This window comes from Monopterus albus, unplaced genomic scaffold (assembly GCF_001952655.1).
Source record: "Monopterus albus unplaced genomic scaffold, M_albus_1.0 scaffold206.1, whole genome shotgun sequence".
NCBI classification, from domain to species: Eukaryota; Metazoa; Chordata; class Actinopteri; order Synbranchiformes; family Synbranchidae; genus Monopterus; species Monopterus albus.
In genome coordinates this window covers 626,083-643,931 of record NW_018128086.1, presented here as the reverse complement: position 1 = coordinate 643,931, position 17,849 = coordinate 626,083, and the positions used below count along the sequence as shown (strand labels likewise).

Here is a 17,849-nt window from a genome sequence, read left to right as displayed (position 1 = left end):
TTCCGTTTTAAAACCTCAAAATGAGATGACCAGCGCCGCCCGCAGGACTGGGAAATATTACAGCTGCTTTTCACTCCACTACATTTCTCTGGCAGATAGTTAGGCTTACTAGTTACCTGACTTTAAAAGGCACTGTGGTGCCCAGCCACTTTATGCTTCTGATCGCTTAAGATTTCTATGACTTGCTAGTGTTATGGTTTCATTTTAAATAACTGCTCTAGGCCAAGACAAATATCTCACAATATGACAAAAACATCTGGTGACCCTTAGGGTGGGCCTTGTCCACTGGTTGGGAAACACTGAGCTTGCACACTGTCTCATCCCTAAATGTGTGTCATGGACTCATCTTTCAACATGCTAAGATGGAAATACTCAAGTATAAGTACTTGAAAATTGTGCACAAGTACTTGAATAAATGTATTTAAAAGGAATGATGTCAGCTTTCTTACCTGGTCTCTGGTCTGAGCAGCGATATGTGTATAATCAGATATTTTCAGCTGCAAACTTAATTCTGAGCACCAGGTCAGCAGATCACTGACATTTCCAATTGCACTTTAAAATGACACACAAACCTAATCAGTCACACTTTATTCAAGGATACAGTACATCGTTTATGTAATGGAAAGCTGAGCGATTCAGACTTAGTGATCTATTAGGTCAAATGGTGTGAAAGCAAATCACAGCTGACACGAGGTCATTGCATTATTACAGAAATTAAACACTAATCCATCCAAGATCAGCTTGTTTTGTTGCACATTTAACCACCTGTCATGTCAGTGTTACTGCACCATGACCAAAAACTGACCATGTCAGCAGCACTGGACTGAAAAACAGATGCAGTGAACTCCCTCAGTTTCTCAAAGTAGGTCATATTAATACACAACTGACTTTTTAGAAAAGTTAAAAACCAAACACACACACTTTGTTATACTCACTAAGACATACAGTAACCTAAAGCTGAAACCATTAGTTAGTTAATTGAGAGAAGATTAACAGTCATCAACATGTTCTGGTTCTACCTTCTTTAATATGAGAAGCTGATGCTTTTCTTTGTCAGACATGAGAATCAACCGAATACCTTTGGATCTGTTGGTTGGACACAACAAGACACTTAATGACACCACTTCTGACTCTGGAAAGTCACAGTGGGCATTTTTCACACTGTCTGCAAAAAAAGAGATAAAATAATCAACAGCTTAATCAGTGCGATAGATCTGGCCAAAGTGGCAGAAAAATCTTTTACTCACCTCTATTCCTCCTATACAGTTTTATTGATTGTCTGCTAGTGTTTTTATTTTATTGTAATGGAAACCTCATTTGAAATCAATTTTTATTTTAACCTCATATTTGTAAAAGGTGTAGATAGTGTGTAGTTGTTTACATTATGTCTTAGCTTTTATCTATTGCACTGGTTGTTTACATTGCACTTTTTTTGGTACCGACTCAGAGAGAACAAATTCCTGTGTACCTGTACTGCCTGTACTCGTGCAAATGGAAAATAAATGTCTTGAATCTTTGCACTTGTTCCCACCTGCCTCTGATTTCTTTTTGTGAAAGTCTGCATTCATCCCAGGAGGACTGGAGCTGACCTGTAGCGTCCAAGGCATCCAGGATTTACCTAGATGAACAGTTTAACTTTAGATTGTTAATAGTGATGCATCGTTGTGTGTATGTAGCCTTTTACCATTGCAGCTGCTCAATTTAGAGCTGGTTGTAACTACTTTATAGCCAGAGTAATGGTTCCCAAGCTGGGGGTCTGTCCTATACAAAGATACCATATAGATCTTAGAAAATTAATGAAAGTTAAAAAAAAAGAGAGAGAGAAAAAGCCAATATGGGACTTTTGCTTGTTTATCTTTTTTTAAGGGTTCCAATTTGAACCAGTGTAATGAAACCATTGGAGATGTTTAAAGCGATGCACCCTGCCTTCCTTACTTTACTGTTAGTTATTTAGGATAATCCACCAGACTTGTAATGATGTACAGTGTGGCACTGCACATTGTATTTTGTTTTTGTTGTACAGATTGTTTTAAGTTTAAAGCCTCAACAGGTTCAAAGTCTTAAGTCAAACCTCTTGTCTGAGTGTCTGCTGTATGTGGAATACTGGGTGTTTATATGCAGAAACAACAAGGAAATGCATAAAATAATTAATCAAAAATTGCCTTATTTCCATTGTTCATTTTTTATTGATCATAATTATCAATTATGCTTGACATCTCTGACCACACAAACGGCATTATATTATAAGGATACTTCATCCTTTCAAGCAGACAGATGCACTCAGTATTAGAGTTTATGGCAGGTGACACTTTTAGAATAAACACACTGGTTGTAATGAAATGCATTATACTCAGAGGTGTTCCTAATATTAGGACCCTCTTACATACCTGGCCTGGGAGGACAAAAATATAGAGACAGCTCTGAATATAATGTAGTCCACTACAACACAACCTTTATCACTTTAATAATAAACATAAGTGAATTTACACATTTATTTAAACACAGAATTTAAAGTGGAAGTGTTGCATTGAAGCGCATACAGTTGTACCTAATAAAGTGGCCAGTGAGTGTACATCATGTAGGCATCATCTAAAAAATGTTTAGTTCACACCAAGATTTTGAAATTAATGCTAAAAGTTCATGTCACTTATTTACTACAAAAGCATTTGGCCTTAATGTTACAGTTCTGTTATTTCTGACTGGATCCTGTTTTCCTGTAACATTCAAACTAGTATGTTAAAGTTGGTTCTTTTTATTCACACTCAAAATGCTTCATGGCATAAAACCAAAATGAAGTTTTGACAGAACTGCAAAAAAAAAAAAAAAAAATTGATTGTTAAAACAAAAGAGAATAAAAACATGGCTTGACATTAGATGAAAAGCTTTGTTTTGTAATATCGAGCACAGAATAATTGTGTTTTATATGCTCTACAAAGGTCACAAACTTGTGGTCATGTGCTGCCTATAAAGACCGCACACAGACAAAAGACACATTTGTTCCATGTATCTTAAGTTGGTCCATGTGGTCGTGTTCCACAGACAAATGGACTCTGCTCTTCACAGTAATTACCAACCCATTGACCGTCATCTAACAAAGAGACAAGAGGAAAGCAATTTTTCAAATTAGCATTTTAGAAATAAGCTTACTTTATGTGATTAGTTCTGGGTATATTGTTTTCTGTAAAGATTCAGTTCATCTTCAAATAAGCAAGTTGTTAAAACAAACAAACAAACAAACATGCCATTACTGTACCTATAGAGATCATTGCAGTGCAGTGTTCCCACTGGTCATAGTAAATCCAGTTGGTGTAATAAAAGACAGAGCCGTCACTCCAAAACCACTTACCAGGCTGTTAAAAACATAACACATAACTGTATAATATGGTATAAAATTACATATGTCAAACATTTGAAAGAAACTATAAAAATGAACACTATATTGTAAAGATCTATTTAGCAAAACAAATACATTTCATAGATGTGATCAGAATGAAAAATGAGGAATCTTTGCACATTACCATAATAGCATCAGAGCCCCCAATCCATACTGGGTCATATATATCTTCTTCTAATATAATGTACTGGATGAATTCATTCTCCCCTGGGTTGTGAATTGAGGCGAGGTTGGCACCAAAATACAAACAAGCAGTCTGTAAAACAGGTGATGAACAGCTCGTCATGCAGACACACACATTTTGGCCTCAACATTTTATGACTTTCTGAATTCAAGTGTTTCAGTAGATGCAGTTCATCGCACTGTGAATTCAACAACCCCTTTGTGTGACCCAGAGCAGTGTCACGCTGTTCAGTACCTCTGCCTCTGTCCAGTTCATCGGTGTGGGGAAAGCACAGAAGCACCTGGATCCATATGTGTACCAGCCAGGCAGACAACTGTCATGTCTCAAATACCTGTCATCTAACATCATGCCTCTTGTCTGCAATGATGGCCAAGGCGTTTCCTTGGCCATCGCTGATGGCCGTGGCCTTTCCTTGGCCATCGCTGATGGCCGTGGCCTTTCCTTGGCCATCGTTTCTGCCCTACGGATCCAAGGGTTCACTGGTCTCCCCTCTGAAATTAAAAACATTCATCCATCCATTATTTATACCACTTAATCTCGAATAGGGTTAAGGGGGGCTGGAGCCAATCCCAGCTGACAATGGGCAAGTGGCGGGGTCCACCCTGGACAGGTAGCCAGTCTATCACAGGGCTGACATTTAGACAAACATCGACACACACTCACTCCTACGGGCAATTTAGAGTCACCAGTCAACCTAAGCTGCATGTCTTTGGGAGGAAGCTGGAGCACCCAGAGAGAGCATGCAGACTCCGCACAGAAAGGCCCTGGGTTGGCCGGGGCTCAAACCTGGGACCTTCATGTTGTGAGACAGCGCTAACCACCATCCTGCTGTACCGCCCAACACTTCATTCATATTCCAAAATAATTCCCCATTTTATTGCATTCTCCATGGATGTTGGACATATTAAACACTTTGCACATCCCCACACAGTGGCGCTTGGTACAGTCCAAAAACATGTTTTCAATCTGAATGATTAAAGACAGGACAAACGGTCTGAGGATTTTGTCTCCCCTGCAATTTATTTTCTTTTACCTTTAGTGTTGTTCTGCTGGACGTCCAGTTTCTCCTTCACTGGCTCTGCAGCTGAATAAAAATAAGCTTCCAGTTAACACTGAGCTCTCTGCCATCATAGCAACAGTTACAGTATTAGTCTTTCAGGACAGTTGGAAGCAACACCATTCTATAAAAACACTGTGCTTCATGGATTATATGAAGTTCTGTATCTAGGTTTGAAAACCTGACCTCTAATTGTTCAGGTTTGGCCTCAGATCATTATTTTGACTTTTGTGTTCAGTGTATTAATGAGTCTCACCTGTTGCAACTTTGAGAGCAAAGACAGCACAGAGAAATAAAACAGTCCTCATTGTTTGCCTCAATAAGATGGACCAACGCAGAGAAAATCTACAAATCAGAAAATCGCAGAAAGTAAGAATCAGTGAAATGACTTCAGCTCCTGGTAAAAGCAGCAGGCTGGTGAAGACGCCCATAACACCTAATGAAAAGCATACAAACCATATATAGTCATTTCAGTTTCACCTGTTTCAGTAGAGTTTAATCTCAGCTGACCTTCTGAAAGTCTGGAATAGAGTATTTATATAATGGAACCAAGAAAACACATGAATTTAAAATAAATGATTAATGACTCAGTGACTCATTTAACATTAATCACTAAACAAGGGCAAAGATGAGTTTTACTCAGACTGTGGTTTCATCAAAACATTCTTCTTCAATTATGTGGTGGGAAATTAACACAGGCTCATGATCATGGCTGTCTTCACAGACATATACAACAACCAATGCCTTTGTCTGGTTTCCTAAGTATTCTCCTTATTTGTGGCTTTGAAAAAGCTAAGAGCAAATAGAAAAGTAGTTTTACTGTAGTGTGAAGTTTTGCTCTGAGGCAGGTGTCTCAAACCTCTTCAACATAAGGGCCAATGAAAAATAATAAACTGTCAATCAATCAAAAGAAAGGTTTTGAGAGTGATGTCAGTAGTCCAGAGGACTGTAGGTCCTGATAACGGGTGGTGGTGACCCAGGGATGTGCAGACCGTGAACCACACTCCACTGTCCTAAATGTATGAAAACATTTTTTGGTTCATGTTGCAGTTTTGATGCGGTTTGTTTTGATGAAGCTGCAATTTAAAAGGAAGTTTTCATGTGATATGCAACATAAATCCTAAATACTGGGGACAGTGGGGTTCACTTTGCCAAAAAAAGCAAATCAAAGACAGCTTAATATGTCGATTATGCTCCTTATGATCTAATTGATCTTTTTATTCACAGGATGTTAAACATTGGAAAAATGCCCATTTCGACTTTCCAGAGTCAAATGTCTTCAAATGTCTTGTGTCCAACCAACAAATCCATCAGTGACCTGACTAGTGGTTGCAGCTCTAGGCTACTGAACGGCTTAATGAGGATGACAAAGTGCGTCGGACATGCACTTTGTCATCCTCAAAATGTAAAATTTACCCAAGATATCCAAGGTCCCTGATGGATGACTTCTAGCAACTCTGGAGACACTTTCATTTATCAGATGCATGTACATCCTGTACAGAATTGCCACCACATATACAACCGTCAAGTAGACATAACCAATATATTATAAAAGACTAGAGAGATCAATATTTACAGTCACATACCAAGTCAAATCTGGCCAAAGTAAATGAAGGTGGACAGATTTTAGTCAGGAGTCAGAAACTAAACCTGAATCCAGTTCTCAACCTCTGAACAGGAACTGACTGTTAAAGTAGTGACACAGTTGAAACAATTCACGCAAAGAAAACACGGTTTCATCACTTTATTACAGTAAATGAGTCCATATCATACACACACAGAACAGAGACAGACAGGTGTGTTTCTCTCTCTCTCTCTCTCTCTCCTTCTGTCCCTCCATCACCCAACATCAGTCCACCAGGACTGAGCGGGACCAAAGTCACTGGAGTGGACATTATGGACACATCATTTTGAAATGCACTGACCGGAGGAGCTCATGTTAACACACAACAGAGTTTTCAGAATTTAAAAACAAACTGAAGTGCAGCTTCTGAAACTGTGGTAAGTTGCAGCAACACACAAACACATTTGTACAGCCATAATTGTGAGGACGTGTTGACAACGTATTCCTTAGACCTGCACCAGAATCTCCACATTACACCTAAATGAGTGAGCCAAACTCTTGATCTAACACGAGACAAATCTTGACCCTTAATTAGTGTTGCCGTGTGTGTGATTTTGGCTGAATGAACCGTGTACAATTTGTATATACATGTCATTTGTTGACAAAGCTCCTCACACAACAGGTCATAATCCCTCAAACAGCCCTTTGAGGGGGCGTGAGAAAGTGAGGACCAAAATGTCCCGACTCCCACGGTATTAAAATCAAACTGGTCCTCACAATATAAATCCACACACACACACACACACACACACACACACACACACACAGGTAGCTCTGTGTGCAGTCACAACACGTCTATTTCTGCCACCTTGTGATCATCAGCACCAGCTCTGAATGCCACGTTAACACAACATGCCATATTCAGTCCAACAGGATGTCATTATGTGATTTCTAGTCCAACTAAACACTTGTGAGGTCAGTCACGCCAGGACCTGCAGCTACATCTTTTCCCTCAATAATGCACAGTAATCACATACTGCACTCTGTCGCAACACACACACACACACACACACACACAGAGTTCTGTTCCAACATGCAGCCATCAGCTGTGTGGGAAACACACAAACCTGCAGCTCCTGACCTGTGTTCGTGTTTCAGCAGAGCTTGTCTGAACTATGCAGATGTGCATCATGTCAGTGTCTGCCACCTACAGCGGAGGAAGATAATGGTCTGTGTAATTATGCCACTTGCACGACCTACAGGCAGTGAGTTCTACAACTGCGGCTTTTATTGTGTTTTTGAGCTTTAACGTGGCTGTGACTGGTATTTTAATATGCATTTAAAATGTATCGACAATGGGAATGGTGTGGCTCACAGTGACGGACCTACAGGGAGTTAGGGTGTGAAAACCCGAACCAAGCCCGTCAGGTCACGCTGGGTCCCATCAGGCATGGGCGGGGTTCAAACATACAGGTAGGCCAAAACTTAGGCTAGATGGCATTCAAATGTCTCCTCTATTTAATGAGAATGGGAAAAACACTGTACAAATGAATCCTCTGATAATACGTTTAATGTACATTTAATACATAGTTGTTAATATCCATGCACTTTAATGTACAGCCTTTCTAACTCTCCACCCAACTCACACTGATGTACATCATATATCTATTTTTTTATAGTTATTTTCTTATAGTTTGTTTAGGTTTGTAGATATTTGAACCTTATTCCTTGCCTACATCTCGTTTGTCATTTGTGACATGGCTGTTATAACATCACAACTTCCCTTTGGGATGAAAAAAGATTTCCATCTATAAACCAGCAAAAGGCACGAAGACACAGAAACCAACAGTGAACACAGTGGAGCATTTAGCAGCTAAACAAATATTTCTCCCAGGAGGTGACAGAACAAGAAGCAGAAACAAAGACTCCAAATGCACAGTGGTACGATGGTGAGATATGTGACAGTGGACAGACAGCGCCCCCGTGTGGAGAAGCATGTTCAATCTAAGTTTGAATTCTGAATCAATTAGAAGCCACTTCTATTAAGGAACTTTAACAAACTAAAAAAAAACCCTCTTATCCATTAAGTAAAAAAAAAAAAAAAAAGAATAAACATTTTGCATTAATAACAGCATACATTTCTGCCACGGCACTAAGTTTTAGGTGACCATATTTACCCCAGAGTGGACAGATGGAGCATTTTGGAACAGAACCTTCACAGTATTCAGCAGTCAGGTAGTCTCACAGAGAGCTGTGTAACAATGACGTCAACAGCTAACTGATAATTTTTCACTGGACGACAAGAAAGAGAAAGAGAGAAAAATTATCAACAAACAATAAGTAGGCTGATGTTTTGTCTTTTTTTCTTTTGCAATATTCACATTTTGGACTGTGAAAAAACAAAACCTATTTACAAAAATGCACAAACTAAAGACTGCTTCAAAGGCAGAATGAGGGAAATAAGATATAAACAACTCTGTAATAAAAAGTAAAAAGAGGAAAATAAAAACCGGTGATATTTACATGTGTGATAAGAGACACTGAGGAAATAAAGGCTTCAAGACCAGGGAAGAGAAAGATCTGTCATTTTCATAGCCACAGAGGGTCTGACACACCCTGCGGAGTTAATCGAAGAAGCTGGTTGGACTCTTTACAGGAAAGAAAGCAGAACAGGCGCGGTGGTAACCCACCGGACTAGTAAGAACCAGAACGAAAGATGCTCCCCACTCTCCTCATATAAAACTAAGGTGAATGTGTGGAGGGAGTAAAAAAAAAAAAAAGGGCAGGTGAGGGGCTCTTCATTTAGCCTAAAAGAGGTTCAAATCAAACATGGAAACAGTTGGAAACAGCAGGTGGAGGCATGGTACAGTAGTATCAAATATACTATACTACAAACTTTTCAAGTAGTCTGTACTGCTTACTAAAGGTCTGTGTAGTTGACTGCTCTAATCCTAAAACACTGGCTGTTCAGACTGCAGTTTGGGTCATGGGCTCTCTCTCTCTCTCACACACACACACACACATTTATATTTCTATACATTCTCTGGGCCCCAAACCTTATTTCTCAACCTTTCCCACTGAAGAAGCGAGGACCCACTGAATGTCCTCGATCTTATGGGGGTAAATCGGGCCTCAGGCAGTAGACCAGCGCACACACACACACACACACACACACACACATTCACCTTAAAGGAATTTCCTTGCTTGATATTCAACTAATATTCACGTTTATCCTTTCATTCATGAATCTGTACATGTCAGCAGCAGTGATGTCCATTTATCCTCCAGGGTATTATTGTTTCCACTGACAGACCCAGTCGGCTAAAGAAGCTGCAACACCGTTTCAAAGCATCACTTCATCTGCAGCAGACCTCCACCTCTCATACGTTTACATTAAGTATCCCCGCTGCATTTAATCAACACGAGGACAACACTTATTTTGCTTGTTTCCACAAAAAGCTTTTTTTTTTTTTTTTACCCACACTAACACCAGAGCAGGAAGGACTGTTGTGTTTAAAGGGGAATCCCACCAAAAGTGACTTTCTGCTTAGATGGTATCTGCTTCTAATCTGCCAGAGAAACACCATTTTAAACAGATTAAGACTAAAACAAGGAAGCTGTTTGTTGTATTCTGTAAGACGGAGCAGGAAGAAGACACGAAACTGCAGAGTAACTATATCCATCATGTTTTAATACTTCTGAAGCTTTTAAAAGTAGATTCCTCCACAGTTCGCTGATGTTCTGATCAGCTGGTGCTTTCCAACACAGTAGCATGAGTGAAGTCAGTGACAGGCATTTGTGGTGTGGATGGTTTAAAGGGGAAATAATCTGGTTATTTTTGTTGAACTAGCCACAAGTTCTGTACAAGGCGTCTACACTGTGATGAATAATGCCTGCTGATCTCTAGTTTTACTGGACAAGCTTCAATATCCAGGATGAACTGAAGAGTACAGGAAACCTCAAAGTTTTCTATTGCTGCAATGATCCAGGACAGAACACCCACTAACCACCAGCTAACGAACTACTTGGTAGGACAGAGAACACGCAGCTTTGTTTGCTTGACATCAAAAAGGCTCTAGATGAATATTTCAAGCTGTTTTTGCTGAGCACCTCATTCACACTTTAACTGACATTAACTGGTCTAAACACATTTTGTAGCGATGAAAACAAGCAGGAGTTAAAGAGTTTTCCTTGGGATGTTTTATGTAATTCTTTCCAACAAATCAACACTTCTGCCACCCTGAATGTAAAAAAACAAAACAAACAAAAACAAAAAAACACCATTAAAAGCTAAGAAGAACCCTCAGTCTGTGGCTGATTTGACCCATGTTTATACAGGCATCCATGATTGTTGGGTCCGTGTATGACTGTGCATAGGTCTGGGGAAACATTTTACTCTTGTAGCAGAAAGACTCTAGATTAGGATGAAGCAGACACAACAGCTCAGTCAGTGATTGGGTGGTATCTGGGTACAGTCACTGAACATGACTCGTGGAAGAAATCCAACAGACCACCAGTTAAAGAATGGTAAAAGCTACCTGGCACTGATGAGCCTTCCTACTCTACCTGCCACCTAAGCAGGTAAATTAGCTTGGAGGTTCAACTCTGAACCCAAACATCAGGCTGGATTTATCAAATCCAGATGTATGATTTTATCAGTCCCTGCATCTCTTCTCCCGCCCTGAGTTAAATAAAATGTCCTTACCCTGATGACCTACAGTACTCGGAGCCAGTTCTAGAGTTGGCCAGGCAGTGTGCAGTCCAACTGGAGCTAACAGGGATTTAAAAGCACGCAAGAATAAAAAAATAATCTGAAGTGGAAAAGAACTCTAGAGAAGTGTTGAGTGATCACACGGTGCTTTCGATTAGTCAAATAAATAAACGGATATAAAGAAATAAAGAGGAAAAATGCTGATTTAAAAAAAAAAATTATATTACAGAGGACCAGCCCCCACTATTGAACCTTCACATACCACCCGGCAGCAGCGAGACAACTCTGTAAGAACCTCCTGCTGTTCAACCCTGGCAGCTACAGAACTACTGTTTGTTCAATGCATTTACTGTACAAAAACAGATCTAAGAGGAGAGCAAGCAGCACGGAGGAAAGCTGTACAGTGTGTGTGTGTGTGTCAGAGAAGGGTGAGGCCGTCGGGCAGGTGAGAAGCTGCTTCAGATGCTGTTCAGAGATCCTGGTACTGAACTGTGTTGAGATGAGTCTGAACCAGTTCCATCTGAAGGAGAAGAGCAGGAGAGAGAGGCGAGCTGTGAATTAATGTTCCACAACAGCACTGGACATGACAATAGAACGTTTCATCTTTATACAGTAGTATTATACATTATACAGTAGCATGCAAAGGCCTGGGGCAAATGTTTTGTTCATTTTTGGTATGAAAAGAAAATACAACCCCTGCAGCAAACTGCATTAAAATGGGCCTTAAAAATAAACAGTAAAAACTTTCCAATAATAGTTATAGCTTTTGTACAGTCAGTGGAAGAAATGTACAGGGATAACTGCAAACTCAAAAGACGGTCGTGCCTCTCATTACACGCAATTCATACCCCACTGGTGGACATAAAAAACATCAGCGTAAATGACCATAGACATTTATCAAGAGACTGACAAAACCAAACATTTGAATCTTTTATACCCTAAAATAACAATAGGTAATTTAAATTAATTTGGAATAAAACAGACTTTCACTCATTCCCTGTACTAGAACTGTTTGAGTACATGATGATAAAATCTAAAGAGCATTTCAACGTTTTAAATTCCTGTTACTTGGATTTTTTAAATAATATTTATAATGTAAAAATGTATTATTTTAAAACCACACTTTTTCAGCAAGCTACAAAACCAAAACCAGAGACAGTGACATTATAACCAGTTTCCCACCGTAGGCGGAAGCAGCTGTATGCAAGCGAGCGTGAGGAGGAATAAGAGTCGAGTTCAGCTGGGGCTGGATTGACAGCTCTGCAGAGGATAAAAGAGATTTCATTTTATGATGAGTCACGTAACAAGAGGATAGCGTCATTTAACAAAAGAGCAGTGTCTGCTGCAGAACACCACTGTGGCTGTCCCCTCCATTCTGTGTGTTCATGTACCTGTGGTGCTGAAGTTGAAGAGCATCGGCAGTTCTCGGCCGCTGGGCAGTCGTGTGTTTGGCGGGCGCAGCTCGTTGAAGAAGTCATGTGCACAGGCCTCTAGTGGCGAGAGGCGTGAGGCTGGCGTGTACTCCAGCAGCCGAGAGCACAAAGTAATGGCCTCCGGAGGGGTACGAGGTTTGAACACCTGAGGAGCAACAGGAATTTTAGTGCAGATATCCACCTATGAAAAATGGCTTCAATGGGGGAAAAAAAAAAAAAAACGGTCATTGTTATAAAGCAACAAAGAAAGGACACTGAGGTGGTGGGAGACAGTGTGTATTATCTACTGGAGCTCAGCATGGCACTCCAATGTTTCATTTCATCAATCATGGTGAACGTCAAATGTCAAAAATAAAGAAGCCAACAGTAACTTAAGGTTACAACCGTTTCTGTGAGGTGCATCTTAAAAAGCAGTTAGCTGCAGTTTTTGGAGCAGGAATCTCTCCACGCTGTAGTAAATGTTCAAGGGCCACTTCTACATTGTTCCCGTAGTGTGTAGGTTTCAAGGTTAATCGACTTTCAGAAAGAGGACGTTACAACACTTCAACCAGCAGATTTAAAAAGCCTGTGTGGGCAACAACGCGCCCACGAGTTTTCTCTTTATTGTTCTAATAAAATGGTGTCATGCACAGTTCAGTACACTTTCAGGTCTAGTTTCCTTCTGCAGTAATTACCATCACATAAATTACTGTGCTGAGGATGTATATAAAAATTTCCCTCCTTTTGTGGAGCTGTACATAAAAATGTACGAAATCTGTCATCCAGCAATAAGACACGTCATAAGATTCATGACTAAAATAATAGCAATGAACATTAGAGCTGAAATAATTAATCAATTAACTGACTAGATAAATGGCACAAAAACAATCTTGCTAATATTCTAATTGTTGAAGTAATTTTTCAGATAAAAAGAAAAAATTCACATGCTCTTTCAGGTTTTGAACAGTTGGTTGGACAAAACAAGACGGGACGATATTTTATAGACAAACGTGCAAACTCTGAAACAATAACTGGTAATAAAAACAATCATTTTAATGATTTAATTTTAACTATTTAATTTTTCCATGTTTCCAGATTTTCTTTCTCAATTCCAGTACAAATTCACACAACGTGCGTTTCTGGAGTGATGGTTTTTTTTTGTTGTTGTTGTTGTTTTGTTTACCTTGGTCCATGGATGAGCTTTGATCTGAGGGAACTTGAATTCTGTGTAGTTTGGGTTCATCTCTCGGATTTGTTCCCTTGTCGGCGTTCCTAGCACCTGTAAATAGGTGAGGAGGGAGTATGAGCATTGTCCTGCAGACACACAACAGATACAATACAAATCCCACAAACACACACAAAAAAACATCTTCATATGTTGACACAAACTAATATTGTTATAATCTGAAAAAAGGGAAACCAGTTCACACAGAACACAGACATTTCAGCGACACACAGGTGCATGATAATTACACTCACCTTGATAATCTCTACTAGTTGGTCCACACCGCTGTCACCGGGGAATATGGGCTGTCCCAGCAGCAGCTCGGCCAGAACGCAGCCTGCTGACCAGATGTCAATATTTGCCGTGTAGTCTGTGGCCCCAAAAATGAGCTCTGGGGCGCGATAATACCGAGAGCAGATATAGGACACGTTGGGTTCACCGCGGACCAGCTGCTTGGCGCTGGGGAAATACAACAAGTCACATTACACAGTAATAGAGATTGCAGCAAAGAATGAGTGAGGACGAAGGGTTGGTCAAGGGATGAAAGATGTGAACTATTATGGAGAAAACAGTTACTCCTGCCACAGCAGAGATTTGCTTCAGCTTCCAGTGTGAAAAGGTCAATCATACAAATTAAAACCTGGTCAGGATCGAGTCCAAACTTTCACCACTCCCAGGCTGTTCGTATAATTACACATTAAAATCTCACACACACACACACACACACACACACACACACACACACACACACAGCCATGTAATGCAGATCGAATAAAACAGGAGAATCTATACTAAGTTCTTGAAGACGTACAGAATTCTTTAGAAAACCACATTAAAAAATATGTTTAATCCAGTTCTGTGTTTAGGACAGAAACATGCTGCTGGGTTGGTGCGGCTCACCTGCCGAAGTCACACAGCTTGAGGACGGCAGTCTCTGGGTCAACGAGCAGGTTTTGGGGCTTGATGTCTCTGTGACACACACCCTGGGAATGGATATAAGCCAGACTGCGAAACAACTGGTACATATACACCTGAGGATGTCACAACACAAGAGCAGCACAAGATCAGCTGTCCACACTGTGACAAAGTCAACAAATAAAAAGACAACATGTCAATAAAAGAATGAATATATGGTGCTTTCACAGGGTTTCAGACTGGTGGCATCAAGATGACCTCATGTGAGATGTTTAGGAACAACCCAAAAAAGGCATTATTTACACAACAGACATACAATATGACACATTACACTTTATTTATCTCCTTGGAGAAATTTAGCTTAGGCTCTTAAACACACAGTGCTCCAGGAATATACTAGATATTTTAATAAAAGCAACATCACAGTAGAGAGTAAATAAAAGGTAGTAAGACAAAATATCAGCAGCAACAACGAATCCAAATAACACAACTGCGGTATAGCTGATAAACAGGTATCAACAACAAGCAAGCAATAAATTACACAGTGAATGGTAAAGTGGCCTGGTGAGAATTACCTTCACATATATGATGGGAATGATGCTCTTGGCCTTGTTAAAATGCCTGGCGACCCTGTAGACCGTCTCTGGGACAAAGTCCAGCACCAGGTTGAGGTACACTTCATCTTTCTGAACAGCATTTAACAGAGAGAAAGACAGAAAGGTAAGGTTCTCTAAAAGTCTATGGTTTAACAGAACATTGCATTCCCTGCCCATGGTAACAGGTATCCAGTATTTTAAACTGCATCAGAAAGAGGAGGTGCCATTTCAAAAGCACTGATCCTACTTAGTGAATCATCCCACAAGCACATACAAACACTGAACCGCCAGCTATGCCGATTTACAAACCTTTTTGTAACAAAACAAAGGAACACATACACTGAGTATTCTGCCTTTCAGGCTTCAAATTATTTTGTTTGAAGGTTTAGTTTAATCCTTTAAGGGAAATACGTAAGCTTCAGCTAATTTCTTGGTTTATAATTCCCTCTAGTGGGCGAGCGTCTCCAACGGGAACTAAGTTTATATCCAGTTTTAGCCCGGACGTTTTTAGGGATACACTCAAGTCGTAAGACAACAGTTCACGGCTTTCTTGCAAGCTTTGGTGCTCCTTGGGTTAGCATAATCAGTAAGTTTCTGGTGCTATGTTTACTCTATGTATCATTATCTTGTGTCGTTTTAATACAGTGTGTTGTTTGAGTGTTTCTTTACATTGACGTTAACACATCCCGTTCTTCTCCGTGGGTATTGGCAACACTACGCTAGCATTCTGTTAGCATTTGTAGCCATCTTGCTTCGGTCTTTTATCCTGTTACTACAATGTTAACTTGGTGTGTCGTGACTTCTAATGTCAATTTATGTGTAATGTATTCGGATCACATGTTAAAACGAACATGTCCTTTATTTCTGTTTCAGTTTTACAACAAAGAGGAAAGAAAGAATAAATAAAAGTTCTACAATAGAGCTACAAAGAATTATTCGTCATCGTCTCCGGAGTTTTCCTCTGTGGGCCTCTTGTGTTTAGCTCACTGCATAAGCTAAGCAGCTGACGTTTAGCTGAGGGCAGAAGACTGAACAATAATGTTGTTTCCAGTAATTTACTTCTGCAATATTTAACTCAGCAGCGTTTCTATATTTGTCATTCCAAGAAATGAACCGCTTCCCTTTTCAGGGTTTGGTATTTCTTTTTATGCCGTGTCTATGTGCATTGTGTGCATACATCATTTACTGTTTTACTGTAATCTCTTGAAATAAAGGTTCTGCAAGGTAAGAGTGCATGAAGATTAACATATGTATAACCAAAAAACTGTCTGTTTTTCTACTGTTGCAGTTTCTCACAATAGTACTGTCGTGTGCTTTTGCTTTGTCAACTGATACAGATTCCTCCTTCAAATATATGAAATATAATATGAAAAACAAAACAAGCAAACAACAACAACAACAACAAAAAAAAGCTGAAGTACCTTCTCACCACTGGAGTAGAAGAAGTAGCGTAGCCTGACGATGTTGCAGTGGTCAAGCTTCCTCATGATCTGCAGTTCCCGGTTCTGCAAATACAGGAGTGTAGGTGGGAAACCAAGTAAACAAATTGAGCAACTTTGACTGACAGGAGAACCTTACCTACATCATTTGGTTCACAGCACGTAAGAGAATATGTGGAGAATTTCAACAGGACAGCCTTACCTTGAACCTCTTGTCCTGCAGAACCTTTTTGATGGCCACCATCTCTTGGCTGTCAATGAGCCGAGCTTGGTACACCACACCAAATGAGCCGTTGCCAATCACCTGCAAGGTTTTCACCAGAGAGCAGTCAAACACTGGACTGGAGTAACAAATGATGGCTGAAACAGCTGTGCTTTCTGGCTGCCAATATAATGGACAATTTGAGTTTATTAGTGTCGATTCTTCTGCAGCAACAAGAGGGTTAACGTGGTTTTCACATTTTCAAAGAACCTCTGTCACAGCTTTCCACTTCAGTGTCTAAACTGGTGCAACCTGTTTGTTTGAAGTAGGTCAGCAACACTGGTTTGAGGGATTCTGTCTTGACAGTTATATACCGCAGTGTGAGCCATCAGTTGGCTGTCAGGATCCAAGATGAAATGCAGCACTGAATAATGTGCTACTATATTTTCACATCCTCACCTACTGAAAAAAGTAAATGCAAAACCCTCATGCTGACAATATGCCATAAATCAATTCATCCCGCAGTAGACTGATGACCAGTTCAGCCACTCATTATCCTGCACAGGGAAAGATGGGAAAGAAAATGGATGGTTTAAAATCACAAGTAAGGTGATTAGCTCACAAACGTGGGATTTTCTTAAATAAATATGACTGACTGACAGCAGGGGTTACTTATTTATTACTCTGGTTAGACTTTGGACACAGATCAGTTATATCAAAAATCTGGGAGTTTGAAAAATCTGCTAACAATATGAATAACCAATTTGTTTTACAATACTGATATGCATCCCTTGAAGTGTTTTTTAGAGTTACGACATGGATACCGAGTCAGACATTTTACCGTATAAATGGAAATGTGCTCAGTGCTCAAACTATGTAGCAGAGCGACTTTCTAAATAACCTTAAGTAGTCATTTCTTGTTACTTAGTGGCCGACATGCACAGATACTGATATGTCTACAACAAGGTAATATCAGCCACGAAGACCAGCGTAGTCTAAGGTAAGGTTAAGTTCTAAATTTCCATCAAATGGAGCTGTTCAGTAAACATCTGTTTACTGGAGCTGAAATAGAAAATTTGTTAAAAAATGAATCAGTAAAAATGTTGATAATCAATTAATCTTACAATAAAGAGTTCTTTTTTTTAAAGCA

At 39.8% G+C, this 17,849-nt stretch overlaps 2 protein-coding genes across 4 annotated transcripts in view; both read right to left on the bottom strand.

Moving 5' to 3' along the window:
* Positions 1 to 2,527: 2,527 nt before the first annotated feature.
* On the bottom strand, positions 2,528 to 11,017 carry LOC109970726 (galactose-specific lectin nattectin-like). Of its 2 annotated transcripts, XM_020618491.1 has the most exons (8): positions 8,377 to 11,017; positions 4,892 to 4,980; positions 4,612 to 4,662; positions 3,980 to 4,069; positions 3,813 to 3,949; positions 3,519 to 3,650; positions 3,254 to 3,350; positions 2,528 to 3,088 (listed from the first exon to the last, which is right to left on the bottom strand). In XM_020618491.1, the coding sequence occupies exons 1-8, from the start codon at positions 8,397 to 8,399 to the stop codon at positions 3,009 to 3,011; spliced, it is 699 nt and encodes a 232-aa protein (XP_020474147.1). In that variant the 5' UTR covers positions 8,400 to 11,017; the 3' UTR covers positions 2,528 to 3,008. The 2 variants fall into 2 exon arrangements, with proteins under 2 accessions (XP_020474147.1, XP_020474146.1); XM_020618490.1 differs by having other exon boundaries at positions 3,813 to 4,069.
* A 94-nt stretch (positions 11,018 to 11,111) lies between these two features.
* gsk3aa (glycogen synthase kinase 3 alpha a) overlaps positions 11,112 to 17,849 on the bottom strand; it is a 12,485-nt gene continuing 5,747 nt past the window's right edge. For both annotated transcript variants that reach the window (XM_020618489.1, XM_020618488.1), the window contains exons 3-11: positions 16,700 to 16,801; positions 16,480 to 16,563; positions 15,038 to 15,148; positions 14,448 to 14,578; positions 13,802 to 14,006; positions 13,506 to 13,601; positions 12,302 to 12,488; positions 12,093 to 12,170; positions 11,112 to 11,430 (exon numbers count right to left, since the gene is read on the bottom strand). In XM_020618489.1, the coding sequence (XP_020474145.1) occupies positions 11,369 to 11,430; positions 12,093 to 12,170; positions 12,302 to 12,488; positions 13,506 to 13,601; positions 13,802 to 14,006; positions 14,448 to 14,578; positions 15,038 to 15,148; positions 16,480 to 16,563; positions 16,700 to 16,801 (1,056 nt within the window). In that variant the 3' untranslated portion in view covers positions 11,112 to 11,368. The remainder of the gene's footprint in view (positions 11,431 to 12,092; positions 12,171 to 12,301; positions 12,489 to 13,505; positions 13,602 to 13,801; positions 14,007 to 14,447; positions 14,579 to 15,037; positions 15,149 to 16,479; positions 16,564 to 16,699; positions 16,802 to 17,849) is intronic.